This window comes from Diadema setosum, chromosome 9 (assembly GCF_964275005.1).
Source record: "Diadema setosum chromosome 9, eeDiaSeto1, whole genome shotgun sequence".
Taxonomy (NCBI): domain Eukaryota; kingdom Metazoa; phylum Echinodermata; class Echinoidea; order Diadematoida; family Diadematidae; genus Diadema; species Diadema setosum.
In genome coordinates, this window is record NC_092693.1 from 37179490 (window position 1) to 37207489 (window position 28000).

A 28000-nucleotide genomic window follows, 5' to 3' on the forward strand; every position below is an offset into this window, starting at 1 on the left:
TCATTCCTGCAAAATATAAATCTTTTATTTCATGGAACATTTTAAGTGAACACTTTGTTATAGAAAAGAACCAGATGTAGGTTGTACAATCCTCTGGCTCTCAAAGTGCATAAATACTATAAAAATACATAGGCCTACAAGTTTTGAAGCGGTAAAGCCAATGATGAATTAATGCAATGTATCTCATACAGGTCTTTAACCTGTACGTTGTGTATGGACGGAGTGTACATCAATTGTTCCCTGTAACAGAAAGTCACTGTTATTGTTCCTTGTCAGTGGTAATAGTGACTTTCTGGCAGGAAGCCTGTGAAGCAGCATGAAGTGAAAAAGACACAAGGAGAATTGGAGAACTGATGTCATCTAAGCAAGCTATAAATGGTCATTGTAATTGTAATTATAGTGACTTTCTTGCATAGAGCCAGTCAAGTGGTACCATATAGTAAATGCCAGAAGTATTGACACTTCATTATTATTAATCTTTATCACTATTATCATTATCATTATTATTATCATCAACACCATCATCTTCATCAACATTATCATAGTGATTTTTTTTTTTTTTTTTTTAATGAAATGACACATAATAACAGCACTAGATTTATCACAAATAGCCTGGATGTCTAAGACTACTCATCTGCACAACGCACTCTGGATGAAAGGAAACAAAATACGGACTCTCCGCAGGACTCTGCATGAGGGGCTGCACTCAAGGGTGACTGTAAAGCGATCAATCCAAGGGTGCTGATGATACAACTGGGCTCTCTCCCTCAGGACTCTCCCTGGAAGATGGGGAAGGGATCAAATCTCGCCAGGAAGGACTGTTTCTTTACCCTTGACTGAAGAGAGGCCTTGCCCTCTTTGCGGAGTACCTCAGTAGAGTACAACCACAAGCTGTGTTCCCTCTACCTACTTGTGTTTTCTTCCAGTCCTTTCTTTTTTATCTTTTTTTTACTCTGTCATCTTCAAACTGATGAGGAAGAGCACTTAATGTGTCATCCACACTGACGAGAGTGAAAGCCTATCTCTTTGTTCACCTGCATTGTGTGGAGGGGCAATTCTGGCCAATCAGAAGTGTATGTGTGTTGTTTTATTTTGCTTTGTTTTGACAGAGCCACACTCTGAAATGCTCCTAACAAGTGGCCAACCAATCTGAACTGAAGTTGCCTGATGTATGGTAGCCTTACTGTCCAGCTCACATCTTCAAAATAATAAAAAGTATTTAGACTAGCTAGCAAGTAGAAAAAGAACACTCAAATCTCTGGCTGACTTTGGGATAAACACCCTACAGTGTATAATCAAATAATTTCAGTATTCGTACAAAATCAAATGGATAAATATATCTTCTTATATATAATATAATATAATATATTCTTTTTTTTTTCACAGTTCCTAATGGAAAGCAAACCTTTAATTAATGAGAATTACAAATATCTCTATGATATCAATGACCTGAATTTACTTGGAGTTAATTAAAAATCTTTTTAATGGATGCAAATTATTATGTCTCCCAGTCCCAATAACTATATATCTGAGGTACAGGCCTAGGCCTGTACACATCTCATTCTTAAAACCATAAGTTGCTGTCAAAATTTCAAAATTCACAAACAGGACCTATATAGAAAACACTCTCATTGTTGGAACAAAGGTTTATACTGTAAAAGTGGAAATTTTCGCAGTGTTGAAATCTATACGCATTTCGCGCAATCCGAAACTAGCTCAAAAATAGCATGCGAATATTTTTGCTTTTCAAATGTTCAAATAGTCGATGTCTGGATTCCGCGGAATTAAAAACACGCAAAACTCTTATTACCCAGCCAAGCGTGAAAATATCCACTTTTACAGTACATCCCATGAAGTCTGAAAAGGAGGCTATATCACCTTCCAAACTGAGCAAGGTGCTGTGGGTGACCTTTTTGCACTGCTAGACATGACAGACAGGTTCACAAAATGAGGACCTCTGATAACCACTGAAGGAGTGTCACGGTGGGACCGCCGCAAGTTTAACATTTCCTGAATAACTGCACAACTCCTGGGCAGGTGAATGACACTTCCAAAGAGTGGAGGAGCTGTGTTCACATAAACACATGTTCTCCATATTTTACACTCCTGACTGACAGTGAGTTTTCATTCTCACTTCCGTTCAAGCCTCTGACAGTGTTCAGGAATAAACCTGCAAAAGTCAGATCAAATTATGCAAAGCATGCTGATGATAAATGATCTTTGTTACTTTTGTACCACCTTGAACAATGATGTCAGATTGATCAATTTGGATAGCACTAGAAACATAACTCTGATCGCAACTGTTGATATTTTCTGCATAGACCACTGCTAAGAGCAGTGATGAGAAGCAGGCTTCTTGGAGCCTAATAGGAAAACTCTTTTGGTATGTATGTCAAAATGGTCAATCCAGGGCTGCAAAGTAACATCTATCTGAACAGCAAGACTCTTATCTTCGAAAACTGAAAGATAACCTGAAGCATTTGACACAAAGTAAAAGAGTTGAAATGCTTTGCTCTCTCACCCATGAATCAATGAGAATTTAAGTTAAACTATGATGTGTACTCCTCTTATTCCTCCAACCATCTTCTGCCATAATTCAGGCAAATGTTATATAAAGAGTGCAAAGAAGACAAATACTTCAGAAATTTATGATATCGACATTGCATCAAGTCATCTAATACATTCTCCAGGTCTGCTGAGAGGACCAGCACAGTAAACACTTCAAGGATAATGAAGTCTGTGGTGTGGTCATCATCATTATTGCACAATCAATTTTTGACTCCATTCGACTCAAGATCAGCTGTATACAAACACTAAGTGCATTCACATTGATGTTGAAATATTGCAGTATTTTGTGTGGTAATTTGAAATGTGAATGCAAAAACACCATGGAATACATACCAAAGTATAGTACCTAATATCAAGGGTGGGATTTCAAACTTCACACGAGTCATGCATGCAAGATTTGAGTGTGAATCGCATCAAGATATACCATCGATCATACAGCAATATATTTCTCACATGACCCAACACGTTTCTCATGTTTTCCCCCAGAGGAGATATGCACCTACACAGTGCTTATCAGAAATACCATGGTATTTCAAAAATGAGAACGGCATCAACTGAATTACCGCACCATCTATTACTGTGGTATTTCCCTTATGTGAACAGTGTCAGCAATTTAATACCTTGGTAATTCGAATGTGAATGCACCTACTGATGTAGAATGTACGGTCCTATACAGTGCACTCCCATTATAACGAACAAGGTTATAACGAAATTCCACTTACAACGAAGTAAAAATTCAGACTTACAATATAAACCGACTGACCAAACTAAAGCGGACTTACATATGCCATTGCCTGTACTCTCTGAGCTTGGTGTGGGTGTGGTATGGACCTGATTTCACAGGTCAACACTGAACATCTTTTATCTTGAATCTTCAGCCAAGTCTGTACCCATCAATATATGGAGCACTGGCAGTACTGTCAACTGAACAGGTGTAGACAGATCAGATAAATCAGCCGTGGGGGAACACATGATTACGGGAAGCTGGCACATCATCCCAGATCTTGGAGTTCTGAGAAGGCCTGCGTCAGTCTGCGCACCTTCTCCTCCATGAGCCTCTTCTGGGCGGCCGTCTCCGATAGCAACTGCCTCATCTCCTCCTCCACATCTGCGACCTGGGTTGGAAACGGGGCAGAATTTCATCTGGAGTGTCAACATTCCTATGTTGCCAGGCATTTGTATAAATTATGCGGAGGGGCCAGAATTTCAACCAATACGTTTCCTGCGATATTATATATTTTAATGAATGATCACATTTCCAGTGTTACTTTACAGATTTAATTCCAAAACACTCACAGGTGACTGAATACTGGAACCATGTAAAAAACAGCTTTTCCAACTGTATGATACATCAAAAACTTATATTCATTACCTCCGCCAAGGGAGGAGGTTATGTTTTCGTTACCGTTGGTTTGTTCATTGGTTTGTTTGTTTGTTCGTTTGTTTGTTTGTTTGTCCATGTGCAAAATAACTCAAAAAGTTGTGCACGGATTTAGATGAAACTTGCATGAAAGGTTGAGAATGACACAAGTAACAAATGATTAACTTTTGGTAGTGATCCGGGAATTTGGGGGGAATTTATAAAGGATTTTTGATATTTTGGCAGGTAGGGTCAATCAACTTGGGAGTTCAGGCTGCACGTATTTGAGGTTTGCATGAATGCACTAAAGTGCGTGCTCTAGTTTCTGCTACGGCGAGGCGCGCCGAGCAGCTGAGGGTTTATGACGTAACAAAGGCTTCTATATTGGGAAATCGGAAGATTTTTCAGCACTCATACGTATGTGTGGAAATCACTGATATCTCTATGGAAGAACAAGATCAGTGGTGGAAATAAGCTGCATGCTTGGCGGAGGTCTGCGCTCTCAGAGTGCTTTTCTAGTTTTAGTATGCTATCAGAATTACCCCAAAGCACTAGGAATATTTCAATACAACTAGGAAACTAACATTTGATTCAAAGAAACTTTTTTTTTTCAATATTCTAAGAGATCACAAAATCTACAAATATTATGGCATTTCTTCTCATTAATTCCTCACAATTTTATTCATAACATGCTGTTAACAACAGAATCATATAGAATATGTAAAGACATGCCAGTCCAAATAGAATGTCAGCTTTGTGATCCCTAACACCTTGTCAATAGCCCTGCAAAGAAGATGGTGACTACTGGCTGCAGGAAATCTTTAGTCCACTACAATATAGCCTCTCTGCTGGCCATTAATTGTGGTGGTCCACATTAAAAAGCTTTAATGTGAGCTCACAACTCATTCTGTTTTCATTCACAGATTTGAGACAGGAAGTTGGACTCCCTGAAAAGAGTGAAAGAAGGTTGAGGTGTTGGTTTATTTTGATGGGACGTAAAATGGGAAGTCATTGACACAGGAATGAAAGCAATGTTTTGGAGGACGCTTCAGCTCCCTGACTTTAATGAGGGGCAAATTACTTGGGTGAGTTGAGTTGATTCTGGAATGCCTATTGTTGGAAGAATACTTGAAGACTGAATCGAAGTGAAGTGTTTGTCTGGATTAGAGGTAACACCTACAGGCACCCAGAACTCAAGTGTCATGGATCAATGCCTACCAATGGTGTCTTTTGTCCCAGAGATTACGCCCCTATAAACAGTGATATACTTGAGGCCCAGGTTATCGCAGAAAGCAGCTACCTGACACAATAGACACAGGTTATACTTAAACCTTGTCTATCTTCCGGTTGTGTAAAACTTCTCAACACGGGTACCCTCTAGGCCCTTGATTTCTTCTTCGAGTACGCTACTGGATTAAACTTCTAAATTGAGACATTTAAAGGAAACCACAACCCCAAGAGAAATGTGTATTGTGAAAGCAACAACATTAGTAGAACACATCAGTGAAAGTTTAAGGACAATCAGACAATTGATGCAAAGTTTTGGTGTTGGAACTGCTAGAAGAGATTACTTGAGTTTTATGCCATCATGTGTGGACAACAATATGAAGAAAATATGAAGGAAATTCATAATGCTTTCACTTTTCTAGCATAATGAAAGAGCACTTGACTAACTGCTTTCAGAAAGCAGGGGGAATAATTACTACCCTTTAACATATGTGATCCGCTACAACAAAAGGATCCGAAAGTCGGGGGAGGATAATTTTCTGAAAATGACATGATATTATTCCCTTGCTCTTCCACTTTAATTTTATATATAACACGACTCATGGAAGTATTCTGTTGCGGAGATATTGATGATTTTATTACCGCATATTGAGTGGTTTAGGAAATCAGCATTTTGAGAAAACCGCTTTCAAAGTTATCCTTCCGACACTAGCATAATCAAGGGGAGGCAAGACAGTTTTCACCGCTCGACAATAGAAGGTATGTTCTTAGCAACCTCCATGATGTTCATTCAAGCTTAGCGCCAGCGGTCTACGCACCACCAATCAGTAACCAGGAAGCCACGCACTGACCAATAAGATCACTCCCTCGTTGCTAGGGGCGGAGTCTAGCTGCGGTGCTAAATCCAAATCTTCGGACATGTTTCTGTTCCGTTGAAAGTCAGAAAATCACGGCCCAGAAAAACGCTATTTTCTTGCCTTTTTTCTTGCCTTGCCATTTAGCTTCGAAATTTCGGCAGATGATAGCCGATATATTAGACTACAAAATCATGCAAAAAACAGAAAACCGATAGTTTTGACCGATTTTGATGATCTAACTTCAAACTCGATTTTCTCGGCTCAGCCATCAGCGACTTTAGGATCCTTTTGTTGTAGCGGGTCACATATGTTAGTATCAAGTTAATGGAATGTGTAATTTCCATGAAAAATTAATTTTTGTAAAATTTCTTTTATATTTTCTTTCTATTGTTGTTCACAAATGACATCATGAACTCAAGTAGTCTCCTCATCCAGCAGTACCAACAACAAAACTTTAAAAATTCAAAGCTTTTGCATCGATTGTCTAATTTTCCTCAAACTTTCACGGATGTGTTCTACTAATGTTGCTGCTTTCACTCAATCCACATTTCTCTTTGGGTTTTGCTTTCCTTTAAATGTGTGTACTCCTACATGCCGACATACTGGTACACCAACTTATTTTCAAGTACAGTTCGACCTCGATTATCCGGCCTCCTTTTATCCGGAAATCTCTATTATCCTGACACGTTCAAGCAGTGAAGGACTTTTTTTTTCCCTTCCAAAAATTGAGAAAAAACAGTGACTTTAATATCTTTTCATGGATCTATTTCACTAATTTCATAAGATGTGCATGACAGGTTTCTAAATATCTAATGAGGTAAAACATGTATGATTTTCACACAAAGATATACTTTATTTTTGTGAAGAAGGGACTACAATTTTGCGCAGGCTAGCATAGATTACACCACCGTTGCGGTGTACGCTACCTGCCTAGCTGCCAGTGCACTGGGACGGCAGCTATATACATTAACATTGTGTCTCCCATATCCGGCCAATTCACTTATCCGGATGAGCGCCGGTCCCGACATGGCCTTATAATCGAGGTTGGACTGTACAATCATTGTTTAATGCTACTACTACTACTACTACTACTACTAATGATAATGATGATGATGATGCTGATAATAGTAATAACAATTACAATGATGATAATAATAATGATAATAATAATAATAATAATAATAATAATAACAATAATAATAATAATAATAATAATAATAATAATAATAATAATAATAATAATAATAATGATAATAATAATAATAATAATAATAATAATAATAATAATAATAATAATAATAATGATAATGATAATAATAATAATAATAATAATAATAATAATAATAATAATAATAATAATAATAATAATAATAATAATAATGATAACAACAACAACACTAACAACAACAATAATATTAATGTACATTAATCTAAGTATACCTGCTATTGGTCCTGAGGGTGTTTTACCCCAAGAAGTGTTTCATCTTACCCTGCCCATGGCAGCATCCAGTTCAGATTGTTTCTCCTGCCTCAGCTGATCCATGTGCTCCACGTGACCCCGCTGGGCAGCCTCCATCTGTCTCCGGAAGGCATCATCCACTGAACGAAGCTTCTCCACGGATGCCCTGTGATGAGGACACATTCATACAGCAACTGTTGGCACCTCTGTCGTGTCTTCCTTTAAATGCATTTCATCCCATATTTTCACAAAATCTCTCATAAACTGTAATCTACACTTGTTACATTTTCAAACAGAGTTAAGAAAAAAATGTGCACAATTTGTGAGGTAGAATACATTGCAACGATAATGAAAGAAAATAACAATAACAAATTAGATAATGATGGTGATGATGGTGATGGTGATGATGATGATGACGATAATGATGATAATAATAACAACAACAACAACAACATCATCAACAACAACTAGAGATTGTAATTTGTCATCGCTGACAAATTAAGGTGATCCGATTTTTTTTTTATCAATGATTCGAGTCCTGATCGCAATAGGCATGACCATACAAGTTTCATCTGTGTTTAGAGACATTGGCCGTGTGATGTTTGCATTCTCATTTAGCAAAGGGAATCATATCTGCCATATGTTTGGTACCAAATTCTGTATACACTATAACGAAGAAACAGCAACAAGTACATATGACCTTTGACCTCGATTTGCACAGACAAGATGGCATCTGAGTAAAAAATAGTTATTCGTGAAATGATCCTTGTAACATGGATTTTGCGTGTGCAAAATATGGGAAAGATAGGACATGTATTCACCAAGACACAGCATGAAACACTATGACCTTTGACCCTAATTTACATACCCAAGATGGTGTCTGATCAAGTAGCTGTTATTTTATGAAATAATTTACGTGACATGAACTAAACATGTGCAAAATATGGAAGTGATAGAGGCCGTTTTTCTTGAGTTATTGCAAAGAAAGTTGCAGAAAGAAAAAAATATCTCAATACATCGAAGATAAGCCTGAATTTCAACCAAAATTTTTGATGTGATCCAGACATCGTATGAAAAAATGAAGGCAACACTTACGGTAGCGTAAGGTCTCAGCTACAACATATTAAAATCTGGGAGAAATTCACTGAAGGGTAAGTGAGCTAGTGCTCGATAAAGATAGTCCTGTCAATTTTCATTTCCAGAAAAACTGCACTCTCATAGAGATAACACGTAAACTGGTCAAATTTGACAAGATTACTTTCAATCCATTTTTACGAGGTGATACCGTTATCCAATCAAAATTTTGTAATTTTATGTTTGAAAGAACATTAAATAAGCTACATCATACTGAAATCTGGGTGAAAATTGACAAAGGACTAGTGAGATACGCTCGAATGAACTTGAAATTTGATGACGTCATTTCGAAAATTTACTTTTTTTTACTTTATTAAGAAATTAAATATCTTTTAATCAGTTTGTCAGCATTGCCAACCCATGAAATGACATGTACAACTCATCAGCTTTCAAAATATGTAAAGAAAATGGGGGGTCACCGTCCATCCTGACGAGTAAAATTGGATTTAAGATTGGCAGTTTTTTGGCATAGTTGCACTGTGTATCGCCATTGACGCGCGCGCGGAATTTCAACTTTGACGGGCCGGTATGACGTCATATTGAGTGGGATTGACTTGAAACTTGGTATAAATATTCCTTGGCAGTTCAGACATCCGATCAAAGTGAAAAAACTGGAAATTTCAACTGCATATGAGCTGTGCGTGCGTATATGCGCGCGCGCGTGCGCGTCCGTCCGATTTTTTCAATTTTTCAAAAAATGCTCCAAATAGTCTGAAACGTGTGCAAAAAAATTTTGAGCTCGATTGGAGCATACAAATATTTCAACGCGCGCGTACGCGCACGTTCTAAGAGAAAATATGAATTTTGAGAACATGAGTAGAATGCGCATAACTTGAAATATATGTGACGTAAATTTCATTGAAAAATTCTTTTCCATTAATGAGATATGATTGAGAATGTGTTTTCATATAATGACGTCATAGTGACGTCACGGTCGATTGATCACTATGATTTTATTAGACCTGTCGTCTTTGGGACACGATACATACATGGTATAAGTTTGAACTTGATAGGCATAGCACTTTCTGAGCTAACCTCTGCACAACTTTTGGGGAGAAATAAAGAAAGAAGAAGAAGAAAGAATCCGTACAGATACAGAAGGTGATCCGAGAGGATACTCGGATCACCTAACAATAGACAACTTCAAATGGTATTATGCTCTCAGTTTTGGCAATGATTTTCCTGCTGCAGTGGGCCCATTTCCACTTAAGGCCTACTGTGATCTCAAGCTGGTATCTCTGAGGTCCTCAAACAATCCCTCATTGAATCAAGGGGGGGGGGGAGGGGGAGGGAGGAGGGGTGGTCAACCAGGGACTTACTTTTCAGCCTGCAGAGCCCGGTCCCTCTCCTCCCGCAGCTTCTTCTCCCGCTGGTCAAAATTCTCCTTGACCTGTCTGACCTGTGTCTCAAGCTGACCGATGATGTCTCCTTTCTCCTTCCACTTGTTGTCCAGTGCTCTGGCATCACAAGAGGGTCAAGCAAACCAGACGGGACATTCATAATTGTCTTCATATTGGACTCAATCAGTTCAATATGTCAAAAACAAATACAAAACTAAACAGACAGGTTTACAATTCAGACCATGTTCTAAAAAAAGGTAGATGTAGAATGTGGATGTATTCAACTACTGAAGCATGCTGCACCAAGATCATTCAAGAAGTACACCTTTTGTATATTACAAAGCATCTGTAGAAAGTGGGGATGGATTAGTCAACAGATTTTGAATAACCTTGTGCCTTCTGAGGCTCCATTTATTGTTACATGTTACAATGATTGATTACAATCATTTATGTAGTTCATGGGAGGGAAGTCATGCGGAGACAGATTTCAAGAAATTCGCTTCCAGGGTTTCTCTTGTTTGGAAGAAGGATAAAGCTTAAAAACATGCATTGTACACACGGGTGCTCAATACATGAAAGTTTACATCGCTAAATTACATCAGCAAGAAAGACCAAAAGATGAAGTAATCAAATGGTAGAGCCACCCACCCCCCCCCCCCCACACACACACACACAAACACATAAAAATGCAATGCGATAAAAGATATGACAGAGACAGAAGGGCAGAATATTGATAACAAGACAATGAAAGAGGGAAAAAAAGCTGAGAGATAGAAAGATATGAACAAGGAAAAGTAGAAATTACGCGGTGCGTAATATATGTCCCCGCCGGAAGTAGCATTTAGTAGCAAAATGTACAATATAGGTAAAAAGATCAAGGTCAAAGGTCAAAGAAGTCAAAGGTCAAAATTCTATGTAGAAGTTTTGAAGCCCTCACCTAGTGCCATCACATAAAGCAAACGGAATCGAAATCGGGTTAGAAATGGCGAAGGAGTAGCATTTTGTAGCCAATGTACAATATAGGTAAAAAATCAAGGTCAAAGGTCAAAGAAGTCAAAGGACAAAATTCTGTGTAGAAGTTTTGAAGCCCTCACCTAGTGCCATCACATAAAGCAAACGGAATCGAAATCGGGTTAGAAATGGCGAAGGAGTAGCATTTAATAGCAAAATGTACAATACAGGTCAAAAATCAAGGTCAGAGGTCAAAGAAGTCAAAGGTCAAAATTCTGTGTAGAAGTTTTGAAGCCCTCACCAAGTGCCATCACTTAAAGCAAACGGAATTGAAATCGGGTTACAAATGGCGAAGGAGTAGCATTTTGTAGCAAAATGTACAATTTAGGTCAAAAATCAAGGTCAAAGGTCAAAGAAGTCAAAGGTCAAAATTCTGTGTAGAAGTTTTGAAGCCCTCACCTAGTGCCATCATATAAAGCAAACGGAATCGAAATCGGGTTAGAAATGGCGAAGGAGTAGCATTTTGTAGCCAATGTACAATATAGGCAAAAAATCAAGGTCAAAGGTCAAAGAAGTCAAAGGTCAAAATTCTGTGTAGAAGTTTTGAAGCCCTCACCTAGTGCCATCATATAAAGCAAACGGAATCAAAATCGGGTTAGAAATGGCGAAGGAGTAGCATTTTGAAGCAAAATGTACAATATAGGTCAAAGGTCAAGGTCAAAGGTCACAACTGAAATTCTTTATAGAAGTTTCAAAGCTCCCATGTAGTGCTATCATATAAAGCAAACAGAATCAAAATCGGGTTAGAAATGGCGAAGGAGTAGCGTTTTGAACATTTTGATCACACACGGACGCACGGACGGACGCACGGACGCACGGACGGACACACGGATGGACACACGGACACACGGACACACGGACACACACACGTACGGAGCCCCTTTCATAGTCCCCTGCTCGAACTCGTTCGGCGGGGACAAAAATATAATATGAGAATCAAAGATAAATTTACACTGCCTTATGCCAGAACCATGCCATCATATAATTCTATATTTTTTAATGGACCCAAAATTTGAAATGCTATTCCGGTTGAAATAAGACAGAGTTCATTGCTGAATGTGTTCAAAAGAAAATTAAGATTGTATGTTTTAAATCAGTATGCCGAAATTGTGTGATAAATTGATCTCTTATGAAATATGTCAGTGTGTGTGTGTGTGTGTGTGTGTGTGTGCATATGTATGTGTGTATTAATTCATAAACAAATGTATTCAATCAATATTTTGATATTTTACGAATGAAATAGTATGGGGACAGGACTTTTATATGAGGCATAGCTTTTCTGTCTGTCTCCGAACACTTTCAAATGTATTGTATATTCGTAATCTTATACTGATGCTTATTGTGATCATTCTTTTCTTTGTTATAGTATGGTGTTGCCAATTTTCTGTATTTTTCCTCTGTTTTTACTGAAAGTGTTGAATAAATTGAATCTGAATCTGAAAAAAAAAGAGGTTAATAGGTGCATACCACCCAAAAATAAATTCTTACAGAAAAGGAAGGCAGAAAACTAATAACAAGACAGTGAGAGAGAGAAATAAACGCAGAGAAACAAAGAGAGAGACATGAGAAGGAGACGAGATTTAAAGGTGCACACCACCCATCAAGGTTTACCTGTAAGCCCTCTGAGTCTCCTCCAACTCCTGCTGGAGGCCTTCTGCCCGTTCCTTCAGCTGGTCCTTGCGTTCAGCCAACCGCTCCACCTCCCCGGTCAGCTCCTGGACGGCTGACTGCTCTGCGGCCAGACGGTCCTCCAAGCTCTGCTGGACCTTGAGTGTCTCCTCTCGGGCCGCCTTGACCTCGTCGTCCTTCTCCACCAGCCCCTTGACCAATTAGTAGTGTCATATAGAATTAATATCGAGTACAAGTAACAAGTGACCATGACAGCACATTCTAAAAACTCCAGCTTAGATAATTTTGATTTGCATTGTTCGTCATTAACACAGAATCATTCAGACCTCGAGTATGAAAAACAAAACACACACACTGTTGTGTAACAGAGTTCAAGTGCTATTTGTCCACTTTTGATTGATTCTGTATTTGGAATTCCAACAAATACATAACACACACAAACACAGGGGCATAACAAAATGCAAAAATATGATCAAAGTATGAAATAACAAAGCTCTACACATGTAAAAAATGTTAAAAGACATTATGCCTCATCAGAAATATAATACTGCCAATGATAAAATGGTCAGCCACAATGATCACATATAAAACTTCTAACACTGACAAATCCTGTTCACTACTCTCTCTTTCTAGTTACATTCCTATAAAAACTATAATGATTTTTAACTAATATCCAAAATAATGTTCACTCGGTGACCAAATGTTTGTTTCCTAAATTATCAAAACTGGTTTGGCATACTCACATCTTTTAGCTTCTTGATGGAGTCCGTCTGGTCGTCGATAATTTGGGTCTTGATCCTAATCGTGTCGTTCTCTCTCTCCAGCTGCTTCTTCAGCGAAGCAACCTCCGCATCCAGCGCTTCAATCCTGGCCTCCAGACGACCTCTGTCCTGGGCTAATGAGGCACCTAATCAAAGCAGTGGATCATGATGTCTCATAAGTGAACAATTTCCATTTTTTCATTTACTTTCATGTCTCCAGAATAGTTTTGGAAATGTAATAACATTTAGGGCATAACATTGCTATTTTTTCCAAGCACACAATGTCCAAAGTGGTACTTCTTGATACCGCGGACTTCAAACATTAACACATGACTGAGATTGGCAAAAAAAAGATCTATTAGACTAAAAAGTACTAACACAGATGTAGGTATGTGGGACGAGTATGACTGCTACGAAATAGCCTCCTCTCTTCATGGAGCAGTATAGATTACAATGCACTTACTAGTTTGCACATTCTATTTCACAGCTTTTTTACTCAAAGCAGCTTAACCCTAACCAGGCCGGGATTTTGGGTTGTTCTGTAGCTGAGATCTCAGTCGTCGATCGTGTAATTGCCATGAAATTGGCACATAAATTAACTGTTGCGTAATCTACCAAACTGTAAAAGAAAAAAATGAATTTTGCATTTTTTATCTTTTATATTAATTAATATGTGTGATATCATAAATTGTGCTCTAACTCAGAAAATTAAGCTAATAGCATCCTAATTTTTGGTGATATTATTCTTTGTAGCATTCCTAACAATGTAATTAGAAAAAAAATCTGGTATCAAAATTAATTTCTTATGTATTCTATAGTTTTATGAATTTCTTATGTATTTTTTTGTTTTTCGACATTTTGTTTCTTTTTCGTTTTTTCCACAAAATTTATTACAGAACCTATTTTAAGCATTATTATGCTAAAATTCTTTGATTCTAGTCCTTGAAAGTGAAAATAATCATATCTTTTTGAATAAGGTGAGAAAACTCTATTTGCATAGACTTTGTACACAAAATCACATGTTTGAGCCGTATTTTCGGTCTGACAAGCATGTATAAAAGGTTGTGCCGCGTCGTAACGGTATGCCCAATTTTCGCGAAAGTGGTGTCATAAAATGTGCGAGACTTGAAAGTAAAAAGTCAGTGAGCGGCGCGGTCAAAAAAATTCGCGTGGCGGAATGGTCGTGGAAAATGTCGAGGGGGGGTTAATTCAACCCCCCCCCCCCCCCCAGCCTTTTTAGGGTTAAGAGGGGAAAAGAGTACCTGACAGGAGCTTGACCTATTAGCTTGGTTGAGAGGTCATGGGTCAAAGGTCAAGGAGGCATGGGTTAAGTTCTCTGACCTACATGATGCACATAGTACCTTGTTGGGCCAGTTCCTGACCCCACAGCTTCCTCTCCTGCTTCAGACCCTCCATGACAGAGTCCTGGGCCACTAGCTGGGCTGCTAGCCGGGACTTCTCCTGCCTCAGAGCCTCCAGGACCTGTAGCTTCCTCTGGCTCTCTTCAACCTGGTGCTCCAGGCTCTGGATTCTAGACTGAACACAAACAAACAAACAACAGCACACACAATGAAATTTATTGTCTTTAAGCGGGGATGTCACCCTTGTTTACAGCACTGCAGTATCACAGTATTCTGAGGGTTAAAAAGGCAAAGGTTTGGTGGAAAATCAGTATTTTTATCTTTCCTGCAAATAGACATGTATAGTAATACAATTTGGGAAAACAGTATACCTTACAAAACCTGCAGTATTTTAAGCAAAAAAACAAAAACAAAACAAAACAAAACATTAAAAAACCAACAACAAAAAAGTATAGAATACAGTTGACATCTCCATACAAGCAATGCTCACAGTTAAAGATGGTAGATTAGAATGTCGATAGATTTTCCAGTTTTACATTAACTGTATTAGGTTGTCATTTTTCGTACATAAACAAAAAGTCAGCATACAATTCTAAAGTTCCATATCTTTTTTTTTTTATTCTCTCTCTCTGGCAAACTCCTTCAGGCTTCATAAAAAGTTGAGAGCATTTTGTCATTGTTATTGTTGTTTAAGATAGGAATGCTGTCATTGAAAGACTACACAGTTTTCTGGACAGAATAGAACAGCTACAGGATGAAGATCATGTATCAAACTATGACAGTTGTAGCATTAAGCCCACTTTGAGCTATTTCATACTCTATCTAACAAACGTAATGTATGAGATGATCAGCTCACCCTGGTTGAGGATACTGCTTCCTGCTTGGCCCTCGAGAGTTCTGTGATACGGCCTTTCTGCTCTTTCACCATCTAGAAGGATAACAATGATAGGCTAGTCCCTCAGCACCAAGAATGTCTGACATTATATGTTTCTTTTTTCCTTTGTCTTCAGTTATGCAACAACACATTTCAATGTCATCTTTCTTTGACCATGAGGTTTTCTTGCCTGTTTGGTTAATATGGAGCATTTATGAGAGTAGCCAGCATAGAAAAGAACAGAATGTTACTAGCTCCAATTGCCCGTCACACAGCTTGAAGTAAAAACTCATCCTAAACAGGTAATTCCTACTTTTGAAGTCGCTTCAAATTCATTTTGTAGTTCACCACAGGCGAAATAAACAATCCCCAAACTTGTTACCCATAGTTGCATGGTGTCACAAATTTCATGCATCTAAAGTGACCTTAGAGGAACTGGGGCAATCTTACATGGAAACAATGAATGCCTACAGCAGTAAAGGTGACATTCGAAATCATTCTTAGTCAAAGCCATTGTCTCGTATGTCAAGCCACAAATGGAAAATGATGTAAAACCACTGCTTTTCTTTTACGATACATAAGACAAAACATAACCTATCTGTACACACATAACACATTCCAAAACAGAGTGCATACCCATGACACATTTAGAATATTTGATGAAGCCATTTACAATTCAGTCATGCCAATGTAGGTTTGCTCTTCTTCTTCTTCTCTTTCTTTTTTTTTTTATTGTCTCTGAAACAAAGACTAATGGGATTTTTGCTTTGAGATTATAAAGACAACTTACAGCGGTGAGCTCCGTGACTAAACCAGAGGCTCTCTTCTCCTTCTCCACCGATGCACTCAACAGCTGTCTACACTGGGCAGCATCATGGCTGGACCTCTCATAGGCTTCCTGGACCTAAAACATACAAACATCAAGTCTGACTGGTCATCTTCTATTAAAACATTGCATGACAGCAATTTCATATATAAAATATGTTTTTAACATAGATATACATGTACATATCTTGTTCTCATTATTTGCTTGCCTTCTCTCATCTTTCATGGTCTAAATCAATCAAAAATCCTCATTGCCTACCAAAATATCACTAAGAACAATGTAAGCCTAAAAATTCAAACAGTGATCCAAGTTTGTTTCTCCACTTTTTTTTAAACAAATAAACACAGACCATACATGCTTCAATTGATAATGGAAGAGAAATGACACAAAGTATTATCACAGACAATGGTAACAGCATATATCATTAGACTTGTGAAACATAATCCTGAGAGAAAAAAAAAATTGGAGATTGATATGTTCCACAATGCATGCAAACATGACAGTGATTATATGAGTGTAGGTTGGATTAAATTACAATTAAGTGGGAATTATCACTATCACTGTAATACAAAGTATACAGGTACAATTGCAGGATGAAAACTTAAAAGAAAGATTGTGTATCATGGGATTATGAAGGTAAAAAACTCCTAATGATTGAAGATGACATTTTCATACTCTTCAATGGTCACTCATCTGATAGCTCACCTCCTGGAACCTGTTGGATTCTATCTGCAGGGCCAGCCGGAATTCATCCTCCAATTCTGCGTATTGCTTGGTCAGGGTTTCGATCCTGCAAGCATAAAATTCAGGGTCAGATCTGTTTTCTTACATTTATATCATTATAGCAAAGTACACAATAGCCAGACAGACAGATAGATAGATAGATAGGTAGATCGATAAATAGACAGATAGAGAGATAGATAGATTCTATAAACAAGTTGTAGATAGATAGATATATAGATAGATAGATAGATTGATAGATAAGCTGTTTATTGGTTCCATAAATTGCAACAAAAGCAATCAAATTGCTTGTGGATTAAAATATAGAATTGATAAAGACGAAATACTTGAATGTAATCATACATGAAATTGATTAGTTAATATTGGATAACATTTTTAGAAATAATGAATGTACTTTACATCAAATAATTCAACAATAAATGGATATCCACTCATTTAAATATGATACCAGAACAAAGTAATCTATATCAAGATTTCCTCCAACCTTTCTTTGTAGAAGATCTGTCCATGTTCTTGTTTCTCCTGTTCTCTCTTCAGCTCTCTGTCAATCATCTCCTGAATCTCCTTGCTTCCAGGCTTGAAGTACGACTGGAGTTCAGTTCTGTGGACAGACAAAGGCCTCCTTGTCAAACACAGCAAACTATGACAAAATGCTCCACGAATGGTTGACAAGGGGCCCGTTTCATAAAACTTGTTATCAGTGACAACTGCCACATTTCTATGACAAATTTTCTCTCAGCCATGTAAACAGGGAGACACAACATGAAACTTCCACTCAGAGTCATGTCTAGTTCCCCTCTAGAAAATGATGGCCTGAAAACATGGCTACCACAGGGTCAGGACTTGCTAAACGTGAGTTGTCACTTGACTGATGCCAGCTTTTTACTGTCCAGTAGTAAAAGTCAAACCCAACTTATCACTTCACTAATGTTACATAACTTAGCTTAATCAGCAGTGTGTTGACAACTACCTTGTAACCCAGCATATAAATGCAAGTGCTTGCTTTGGGGGTGGCACTTACATACCGCTCCTGAGATGGGCATGCCAACAGTTCCCTCTCTGAGCTCACTTTAAACCAGCTCTATCAAAGCAAGCTTCATGGCTGCTTTATATCAGCAGGATTGAGGTAGCCTTAAATTGCTCCTGGAATATAACAAAGTTGAACTCAATTACAGAAAAATCTCATACAAATAGAAGTACACGAGGCTTTCTTTACATGGATGGGGGGGGGGGGGGAGCAAGAAGGGGCAAGAAGGGGTACGGAGGGGGGAGTGTGGGGGAATTCCCCTTACCTGTGCTCCTGTTCCCTGTTGGCCAGGAGCTCCTGTAGCTGTTGGATCTTGGTCTCCTCTTGACTGGCCTTTACCCTCACCAGTTCCACCTCTCGCTCCATGGCTGCTGCCCTCAACTGGTACTCCTGGACTCGCTTGGCCTAAGGATTGTAGGAAACATCGAAGGGGGTGGCAGAGGGGGTTAAACATTCATCATGATATTCTTGTTTTTATCAAATGGTCCTTAAACAAGATGACATTACCTCTTGTTGAAGAAACACACTTGTTTCTCACCAAATCATTGAGATTTACAGAGACTATGCATCTTTATGTTTGGAGAAATTGCACAGTAATACATTGTATCACCCACAATTCTCTCTTTGGCTGTAGCGAGTTTATCTCTCCACATTAAGAAATATTGTGACACATACATGTCTCATTTAATAATTAATAACAGCATAAGTTGTGCAACATGGACAAAATCGCATTCAAAATGGCAATTTTGTGGAATTCTTCTCTCATGTTCTTTATATCACTGTACATATGTGACATCACACACTGTAGTGGTCTTCTCATCCAGCCATGGCTGCACCAAAACTTAAAAATTCAAAACTTTTCAACTGATTATCTGATTTTCTTCAAACTTCACTGTTGTCTTCTGTTAATAATGCTGCAAATCACTCAATCAATATGTACGTTTTGGTTTCATTCTAGCTAAAACATTGATCATTACAGTCTTTCCTCTCATCACATAGTCACCACAGAAGTCAAAGAAAAACTCTACCTTGATGGATATAATACATGTTGGATATAATATGTGTTAATCTAAATGTGTAAGTCAAAATTCATGTACTGTATACCCTATATGTTTCACAAGGTTTTTATTTCTGCAAATTTGGCAAGTGTGGTGTTATTTGAGAATTTAACAACTTGTGAAAATATCAACACCGACCCTGACATGAATGCAATGTACATACTTTTCCCCATTTATTACTGTATTCCACAATCACGAATTTAACCACTCATGAAATAGATGAGAAGTCCCAATTCGTGAAGCATTTTACTTCACTGCGTGTTCTTATGAAACAAAGTGACAAACTTAATTTCTCCACTCCACGTACCTCTTGAAATGAGGATCAAACTTCAGAAGGTAAAGCACTTACTTGTTTAATTCTTTCATTAGACTCGCCAGATATACGGCATATACACTATATCAAAGGATTTTTCTCTGGTCCCTTTGTATTTGACTATAGGTGAGGTTGACTTCACTCTTACATTGTGTGCTTGATCCTTGAGTTTCTCTGTCTCCATCTTCTTGGCCGTCTCTTCCATAGCTCTCAGTGCTTGTCTCTGGTCATCCTCAGACTTCTGACTGGTGGCCAACTTCTGAGACACTTCTTTTAACCTCTCCTGCAATATTGTTTGAAATATTTATGTGAGGAAATCTTTTGCAGATATAAGCAAATATATTAACATATATTTGTGTACTTTGATTACCTTGTCAAAATCAACATTTAAAATTTTTGTATGTTTGTGCAATGTATGTAGGTAGGTCTGTCTTCTTACCTTGAACAATTGGAGCTGTTCAACTAGTCTTGTGTTCAGTTCTTTCTCGTTCATCAGGGCTTGCTTCAGACGGCCGCTGGCTTCCACCGCAACTTCCTGTAACTCTTTCTCCTCATTCGCTGTGAAATGACAAAATGTTACATTAACTCTTTGTGTAATTTCAGTACCTGTGGGCACAGAAAACCCCATAGCATTGTACACACTGTCTAAAGTCAATGGCATGGAAAGGGTTAAATAGCTTCAGTTTCTACATCTGATGGTGTATCAAGACCCTAATGCTACAGTCATCAGTACATAATCTCAAAAACTTTTTCTTCATGTAAATGATTGAGTCAATGTTTAGATATATTAACAAATGATTTGGTGATCATCAACCCCATAAAATGACTGTAAGGATAAATGGATGTATGATTATACAACACAAGTTCACTACCTTGAATTGACACATCAATCTGTAAACTTGAAAAGGACTTCATTTAGAAATTCCCTTGAATTGGAAATGGTATGTAACTTTCGGTAAAAAAAAAAAAAAAAAAAATCTCTGAAATGATAAGCACTTGCATATATACAAACAAGTGAACATGCATGTTTACCTATGCAACATTAAACACACAGCTAAACTTTCACATGTTCTTGACAGTATGGATAACCTGTCATGCTTTGCTCAGTGTATGATATAAACAAAAATAAACAGAACACCTGATTTCATTTTAAATACCAGGATCATATTCAATGTATTCCAAGCAGTGTGAACATGAGAGGCACTGACCTTTGCTTTGTAATTCTTTGATGTGATCAGCTAGCCTGATGGCTGCTTGCTCAGCCTTCCACCGTCGTTCTCTCTCATTGTCTAACTCCTGGAGAAGAGACTGCCAAGAGAAGCAAATACAAAACAAAAACTCAAAGACATGTCCATATCTTTAAATCTCTTACTCTTGTTGCTGCTCATAAGCTCAAGCTAGAGTGCAACCTAAAATACTTTCAAAACATTGTCTGGCAAAATGCATTTTGTCCTTTCCTTTCAACTAATTTGCATCAAGAATTTTCTAAAACAAAACCCATCAAAACTCTGTACAGTTTATGGGGATAATCACCATTAGCACAAAAAGGGCCTGTGGGAAATAATCCTGTCACAAATATGGTTGAAAACAAACCCCCAAATAATGAAAAATATGGGAATATCAAATCAGATTCATATTACAGAAAGAGAGAACAAAAACAAAAAGAAAATGAGAGAAACGTTGCAATGTGTGTTATGTGATTCTGTGTGATCAGTTTGCAACAAAAGCAATACCAGATATAGGTGTTGTCAATATCTGAAGGATTCAAAATATTGCTTACTAATTTGTCAGCATCCTGCTCAGCTGTGGTGTGAATGATGTGTTCAGCAGCAGAGGCCTTACCCCTGCCTCTCTTCTCCTGACCGCTAGAGGGCGACGTTGAAGCATCTTGGTCTTTGTGCGAGGATGGACTCGATTTCACTTTGGACCTGGTCGGTCTGTGGAACAAATGATGCACGGTAGGTTCGAGAAATGTCTTGGTTATGAAAATAATTTTTGTCAATGACTTGGTTTGCCCTTATTGGAGAAAGTTAGGGCACTATGAACCCGTGACACAACATTTGCTCCTGCGACGGTTCCTCCAGACTTACTTTCTCTGTGGACTCAAGGTTAGGGTTAGGATTGTGGGTAGAATTTGTGTTTGGCTTAGCGTGTAGATATTTCATGGGTGCAATTGTCGCAGGAGCAAATGTCATGGAACCCTTTGAACCAAACAACACTTGAACCCAACACTGGGTAATTAAAAAGTGTTGTAAGAACTTCTATGTTTTGTTTTGTTCTTTCTGTCTTCTTTTTTTCCATGAAGGGAGAGAGTAAATTCACTGAATTCAGGACTATGATCCATGCATCATAAATCAACAAAGCATTGTTTGCATTTGAGGTGAATAAAAATTACTTTATTTCAAAGAACAAAACAATGGAGTTTGTTCACTGCATCAGATAACATGCTTGTCATAATAACAGCTGCATGAAATTCTTGAAAATATCTCCATCTACTCTCAACACTTAAAGGGGCATTCCAGACGATTTTCATAATTTCACATCATGTAGTAAGTAAATTGACAGCCCCATTTGTAGATTTGTGGAATTTATTGTGGTCATGAGAACAGAAACCAATAATCTGAAAAACCTTAAACAAATTACACCAAACAATGTTGATGACATAGGAGGCTCACGTTTCAAAAGTGTAGTAGTGTATTCCATTACAATACCGCTTGCTTAACAAGTTCACCTGTGTAGAATCTATGCATGCCTTCTTATTTTGTTCTGCTTCCTTGAGCCCCAACCCTGCATACTTATGGTGAGGCTGCCATGTCATCATCCTTGTTCATTGCAATTCGTTATGATTTTTGAACACATTCCTATTCCTCATCGGAATCACAATAAATTCTGAAACTCCGTATTCAGTACAACTGATTTACAGTTGTTAAAATATAAAAGTCTGAAAATCATACGGAGGTCTCCTTTAACTTACTTTTTACTTGCTGTTTTCAAGCCTTCACCAGACTGTCTACCAGGTTTGACACCAGCTGGTTTTTGTCTTCCTCTTCCTCCTCCTCCTCCTCCTCTTCCTCCACCATGAAGCTTCTCTCCCTTTCTTGTCTCAGACCCAGAGTTTGCATCCTTGTCACTCTCATCCGTATGATCAGTGTCTGATAGATATAAGACAAAATATATGATTCATCAAAGCAAACCAGATACAATGTTTGGATTATCTTCAACACAAAATGATACGCTCTGTTTAAAATTGTCTCTGTATTAGCACTATTGATTTAGAAATTATTGATTATTTCACATGCTAACTTGTAGTGTGTGGCTACTCTGATATGCTACAAAAAAAAAATGAAATAGAACTGCTAAAAGTTGATATTAGCCTTTCACACCAGTTGTGACACACCATGTTCTGGTTACTGTAACATCTATCACTAGAGATAGGGTGGCAGAAATTGCAGATTAAGACCAGCTTTTTCAACCTTATCTGCTGCTACTACAGTAACTCACAAAGCAGTAGTGTGAAATATGCATCTCACTGGAAAACTTCACCTATTCCCTGGGCAGAGCTTGAACCTAGGACCTTTCTGTGCAAAGCATAGTATGCAAACCACTGGACCAAATGGATTGGAGTAGTGAAAGGAGATTCATACCTCTCTTAGCCACTCTGCCAGAGCCAGCTCTCCTCCTTGGTGGAGGATGGAATGCATCGTCCTGGCTCTCGGTACTGGGAGAAACATCCACAGCCTGTACAGGACAAAACAAAGAACAGACTTGTGTCACTTTGGCAACAAATGGCAATCAAAATTCACACAAACTTGTTTAGTTTTCTATAATTTCTTGTCAAACATTGATGACATGTTTGCAGTATTTCACAATAACTGCATCCATGAAAGGAATGTTTACTGCACACATTTTATGCAAAAGAAAAGGTGTCAAGGTTTCATTTTCGAAGTCATTTTGATGTTACATATTAAAATGCAGATGGGATGCCAGGAGATGCTGCAGCAACTATTATTACCACTACTTGCATGACTAATCATCATCATAATTCAGCAAACCACTAAAAACATAAAACATGGAAAATATAAAATGTAGACAATATGTTGTACTATGGAAAAAAGAAGGCATACACAGAATGCAGTTGCTTACCCCAAGTCTCCTGGCCATGACATCATTGAGCTGCTGTTCCAGCAGCCTCAATCTCTCCTCATGGTTACTGGCGGAGTGCTGAGAATGTCTGCCCTGTGAAGAAAAGTGAGGAGTGCGTATGAATGATAGCATCATCCACTGACTGTGGCATGATGGTTGATAAATATTGTGTGAGTGGGATGACTGAATTCAGTGAACACACATCTTGGGGCAATACCATTACAAGGAACAAGTGAAAACTGGATGGAATGAAAAGATTACACAGATATGCACTGGTGGGACTACAAGCAGACCAATGTCATAATGCTGTCACATGTTTGTATAAAAACAGTTTCTTGACAGAGGGTTGCAGAGCTATTCATGCCTATGGTATATTGATGTTTGATCATCTTTAACCCTTTCTCTGCCACAGACATTTCACAGTGTGTCAGTTGTCCCTCAAAACATACAAAAGGTTAAAAGATATGAAATATTGACAATGATAGATAGAACATAATCAAAAAACTAAATGAATAAACACATCCCCCATCAGTCATAAAAGACACCCAAACATCGGTTTCAATTTTTGTTCTCATTCTACACCATAAACAAATGTCTGTGGTTCCTGTTTAAAGCCCAGGGACACCTTTTATGGATAATCTTACTTAAGTCACGATGATTGCAAGTTCCCATGACGGCAGCCAGAAAAGAACCAGACCACCATAAGCTTTGAGGGCATTGCTATGCTAGCAATAAACACTGCCACTCTTGAGAAATACAAACTCCTTTCTGAAATGGGCCCCTGATCCACGGAAGTTAAAGGTTATATTACATCCTTCCTCACCTGCAGCTGCTTCAATGGAGCTGGTATGGTATCTCTTCTATCATCCAACCCATTTCCACTCCCACTGGTCCCAGATGACGCCAGCGCACGCTGCCTGAACCGCTCAAGCACCTGGTCTATCTTGGGTGTTATGATTTGGAGAGGTGTTTCCTTTTGTAAAACAGAACACGTAGGCAACATAGAATAAGAAATTAAGGGAAATAATGACACGAATACATGCTTGGTTGTACAAATGACCATCTGCTCTTTTTACAAATTTGCAACTCCAGAATTTTTATGTGTGCCTGTAAAGACTGTCTGACGCACTTTATCAGAAAAAAAAAAAAAAACATAGAGAGAAAGAAATGCAGTACTTGTTCAGTATATGTGACAACCCATGGGGAAAAACTGGGTAAGAACGTTTGAGCCTGCCAAAATACTGATGAAGCATGACTTCAAAACAACACATTTAGCCAAACTGAAGAGTCTCACCTGGTCAGGGTTGCTAGCAATGTCTGATGACAGAAGGATGTCAAGATACTGCTCCAATCCTGGGGAAAACAAAACAGAGGAGAGATACATAAAGCAAAACACAAATTAAATCTTTCCTTGCAGTTCATTTCATTAACATTACACCAAAATTGAAAGCTTAGTAATCCATATACGTGAAAAGAAAACAAAATAGACAAAATAAAAGAAATTGTGCGTTCAGGAGCGAGATGGAGAGTCTCAGATAGAGTGACAGTACAAACAGCCTTAATGCTATGCTCAAGTTGACCTATATGAAGTCTTCTAAAACAAATAGACCTAAAAGAATTTCATGAGAAATTGGAATGGCACCAAATAAACAGTAAAGGCAAGTTAAATTTGAACAAATGTTCACTGGTAAGGTAACTCAATTAATGTGGTATTGATATCAGAACATCTGACTTGATAGTCACAGAATGAGAGCCAGCAGGGTACCTGATACATTATACTCTTTTTATGGTGTAACTTGAAATTTGCCTTGTGGAATCTGAAGAAGTACATGTCTGGAATCTGAAGAATCCAAGGAACAAATTCATTTTCGTTGCCAAATAGACTTGTAATAATGTAACACAGCATAATTATGTCCTAGTGTATGTAATATTAGAACTGAACTACTACAACTGTAGCTTGGATTAACAATTCTGACCTGGTACATCTGACAGGCCATCCTCGGACTGGGCAGGCATTCCTGTCCTGTCTAGACCATCAAGAGACACGAGTTGGGGCACCGAGTTGAGGAGTGCAGCTCTGTAGCCTGTTACACAAGAAGACAATCTACATCACAAGATGCTCATGCGAAACTACTTGATCTCTCAGACTAACCACAAAATGCAATTAATGTATATAAAATGCAATCCCATGTATGTAACAACCAAAATCAATCTGTTTGTACAAAGATTACCTGGGACCTGTTGTGTAAAAGATAAGATCAAACATAAGTCAGAAAATCAAACATAGATCTTTCAATACTCAAATCTGATTGGCTGATATCTGAGTTATGATTGATTTTCTGACTTAAGTTTGATTGCATCTGTTTATGCAACAGGCCACTGGGAAGTAAGTTAATGTCTATACAGAAACTCCTTGGTCAATTCAGAAGACATTCCAACCAGAATGAGTCGTGAAATGCATACCATACCCACCCATCCCCCCCCCCCCCATCTCACCATTAGTCAGAATGCACATGGGAATTCCTCATGTGTTTGTTGTACCTGTCCTACAACATTGATAATGTCCACTGCATTCTCTCTAAGAACTTACAACTGAAGAGCTAAATGGCACTTCTAAAGGACAACAATATCAGAAACTGAAGATAACACATACCAGGCAGTCGGCAAACTGGATTGCCACTTTCCTCATGCTGAAACGTGGCATGCTGGAGGTGTGACAGGCCAACCAAACAGCCAATCACGTGTTCAGCTGAAGACAACTGGTTGCCATGGAGATGTAGGTGTGTGAGACTAAAGTTGGGGCCATGGAGGTCACGAAGGCCCGTCACATCTTGAATTTGGTTGTAGGAAGCATTGAGTCTCTTAAGCGACCTAAAAAAAAAGAAAATATTAAATGTTTTACATTGTAAGCAACACTCACACGTCAAAAGCTTGATTCAGTAGATGACTGAATGATGTAAAGTGACATTTTTAGGTATGTGTACATACCTTTGTCTATGCATCTTCTTCCGTGCTCTTATTCTTAACAAACTGATTTTGAAAATTCAAAGGCAGCAAATAGGCAATGGATGTAAGTTCCTGCTTGTTATATGGCACAATGTACTTGGTTGATTACAGACTGCTGATTGGTGCTTTTAAAAAGTACGCATGTTGGCGAATCATGAGGGGTCAGAATTATTTGCCCATTCTTTGGATTGTGCATCACATGAACCACTTCATCGGGTTTCCTCTTTCACCTTGTGGGGATGGGTGGTGGGATACTTTATATTTTAGTGACTCTCCTACAAGTGGGACCTCTGATTCCAGTCCTACCCAAATATCAATGTGTATCAATGTGTGTCACATCTCAAACGAGAGGTTGCAATAATATACTTTGCCTTGAGAGTGTAAGGTTAAAACTATGGGCAGAGGTGACTAAAAGATAATCAATGAAGGACACAGCCCCGAAGTGAATAGTACCTTTGGAGACATCGAGGCCAAGAACTTTAACCAGAAAATCAAAATCAGGCAGTGTATATTTGATTTATATTTTGAAACAGAAATGTAAACAAAAAAAGGGGGGAAAACAAGGCAAGAAGCTGTGTGGCGGACGCACTGTTGTGGAAGGATCCTAAACTGACCGCACAAAGCAGGGCATGATGTCACAATTGCTTGATGACAACACTTCACAACTAATGTACAATTTGGAAAATGTTGTCACAAAAAGTGACATCATTTTCCAAATAGTATACCCGGAGTGTCAAACAAGCCAGCGTGTTGAAAATACATATAGAATCACTAAACGATACACTTTTGATCCAAACTATAAATCACAATATTGGGTCAATTGGTCTCACAAGGAGTCTCAAACCGGGACCTCCTATTTGCAGACACACTATCAATTTTAACTAATTTACTGTGGTAAGCCAGCTCGTCATTCCAACATAGTAATGATGTTATCGAAATCTTACTTCAAGCTCCCAAGTCCAGAAAGAGCCACCAGGTGGTTGCACGCAACATTCAGTGTCCTCAGGCCGCCCACCCTTTCCAGGCCCTCGATGTGGACGAGGCGGTTGGAGGATAGATCCAGGTGGCGCAGGTGGGGAAGATGCTGCAGGTTCTCCATCTTGGAGATACTGTTGCAGTGGAGGTTCAGGGTCTGTATGCGTCCCACGAGGGGAAGATTCAGCATGCTCTGGATGCCGGCATCAATGAGGCAGAACTCGTGGGGCGCTGCCTCATCGGATGCTGCTTGGTCTGTAGGCAGGGACACTCCAGACAGGGTCACCCTTAGATTACTGCTGCGATCCTCACGCTCCATCATGCCCTGGC

General features: G+C 38.5%; 1 protein-coding gene across 1 annotated transcript; it reads right to left on the minus strand.

The window, feature by feature from the left end:
* Positions 1-11: 11 nt before the first annotated feature.
* LOC140233360 (leucine-rich repeat and coiled-coil domain-containing protein 1-like) lies at positions 12-27989 on the minus strand. Its single transcript, XM_072313466.1, has 23 exons — positions 27640-27989; positions 26343-26560; positions 25666-25773; positions 24984-25042; positions 24513-24662; positions 23690-23782; positions 23191-23284; positions 22521-22698; positions 21327-21483; positions 20755-20854; positions 19986-20104; positions 19695-19829; positions 18441-18580; positions 17633-17749; positions 17113-17197; positions 16372-16485; positions 15564-15635; positions 14708-14882; positions 13329-13492; positions 12568-12776; positions 9925-10062; positions 7502-7637; positions 12-3683 (listed from the first exon to the last, which is right to left on the minus strand). The coding sequence occupies exons 1-23, from the start codon at positions 27987-27989 to the stop codon at positions 3561-3563; spliced, it is 3234 nt and encodes a 1077-aa protein (XP_072169567.1). The 3' UTR covers positions 12-3560.
* Positions 27990-28000: the final 11 nt, after the last annotated feature.

Bases quoted from the DNA above. Each gene is read 5' to 3' on its own strand.
- LOC140233360 (XM_072313466.1), bottom strand. From the start codon at position 27,989: ATGGAGCGTGAGGATCGCAGCAGTAATCTAAGGGTGACCCTGTCTGGA. The intron at 20,105-20,754 runs GTCAGTGCCTCT...GTCATTTCACAG, and splicing joins CAAAGAATTACAAAGCAAAG to CGAATGAGGAGAAAGAGTTA. The intron at 12,777-13,328 runs GTGAGTATGCCA...TAATTGGTCAAG, and splicing joins CCATCAAGAAGCTAAAAGAT to GGGCTGGTGGAGAAGGACGA.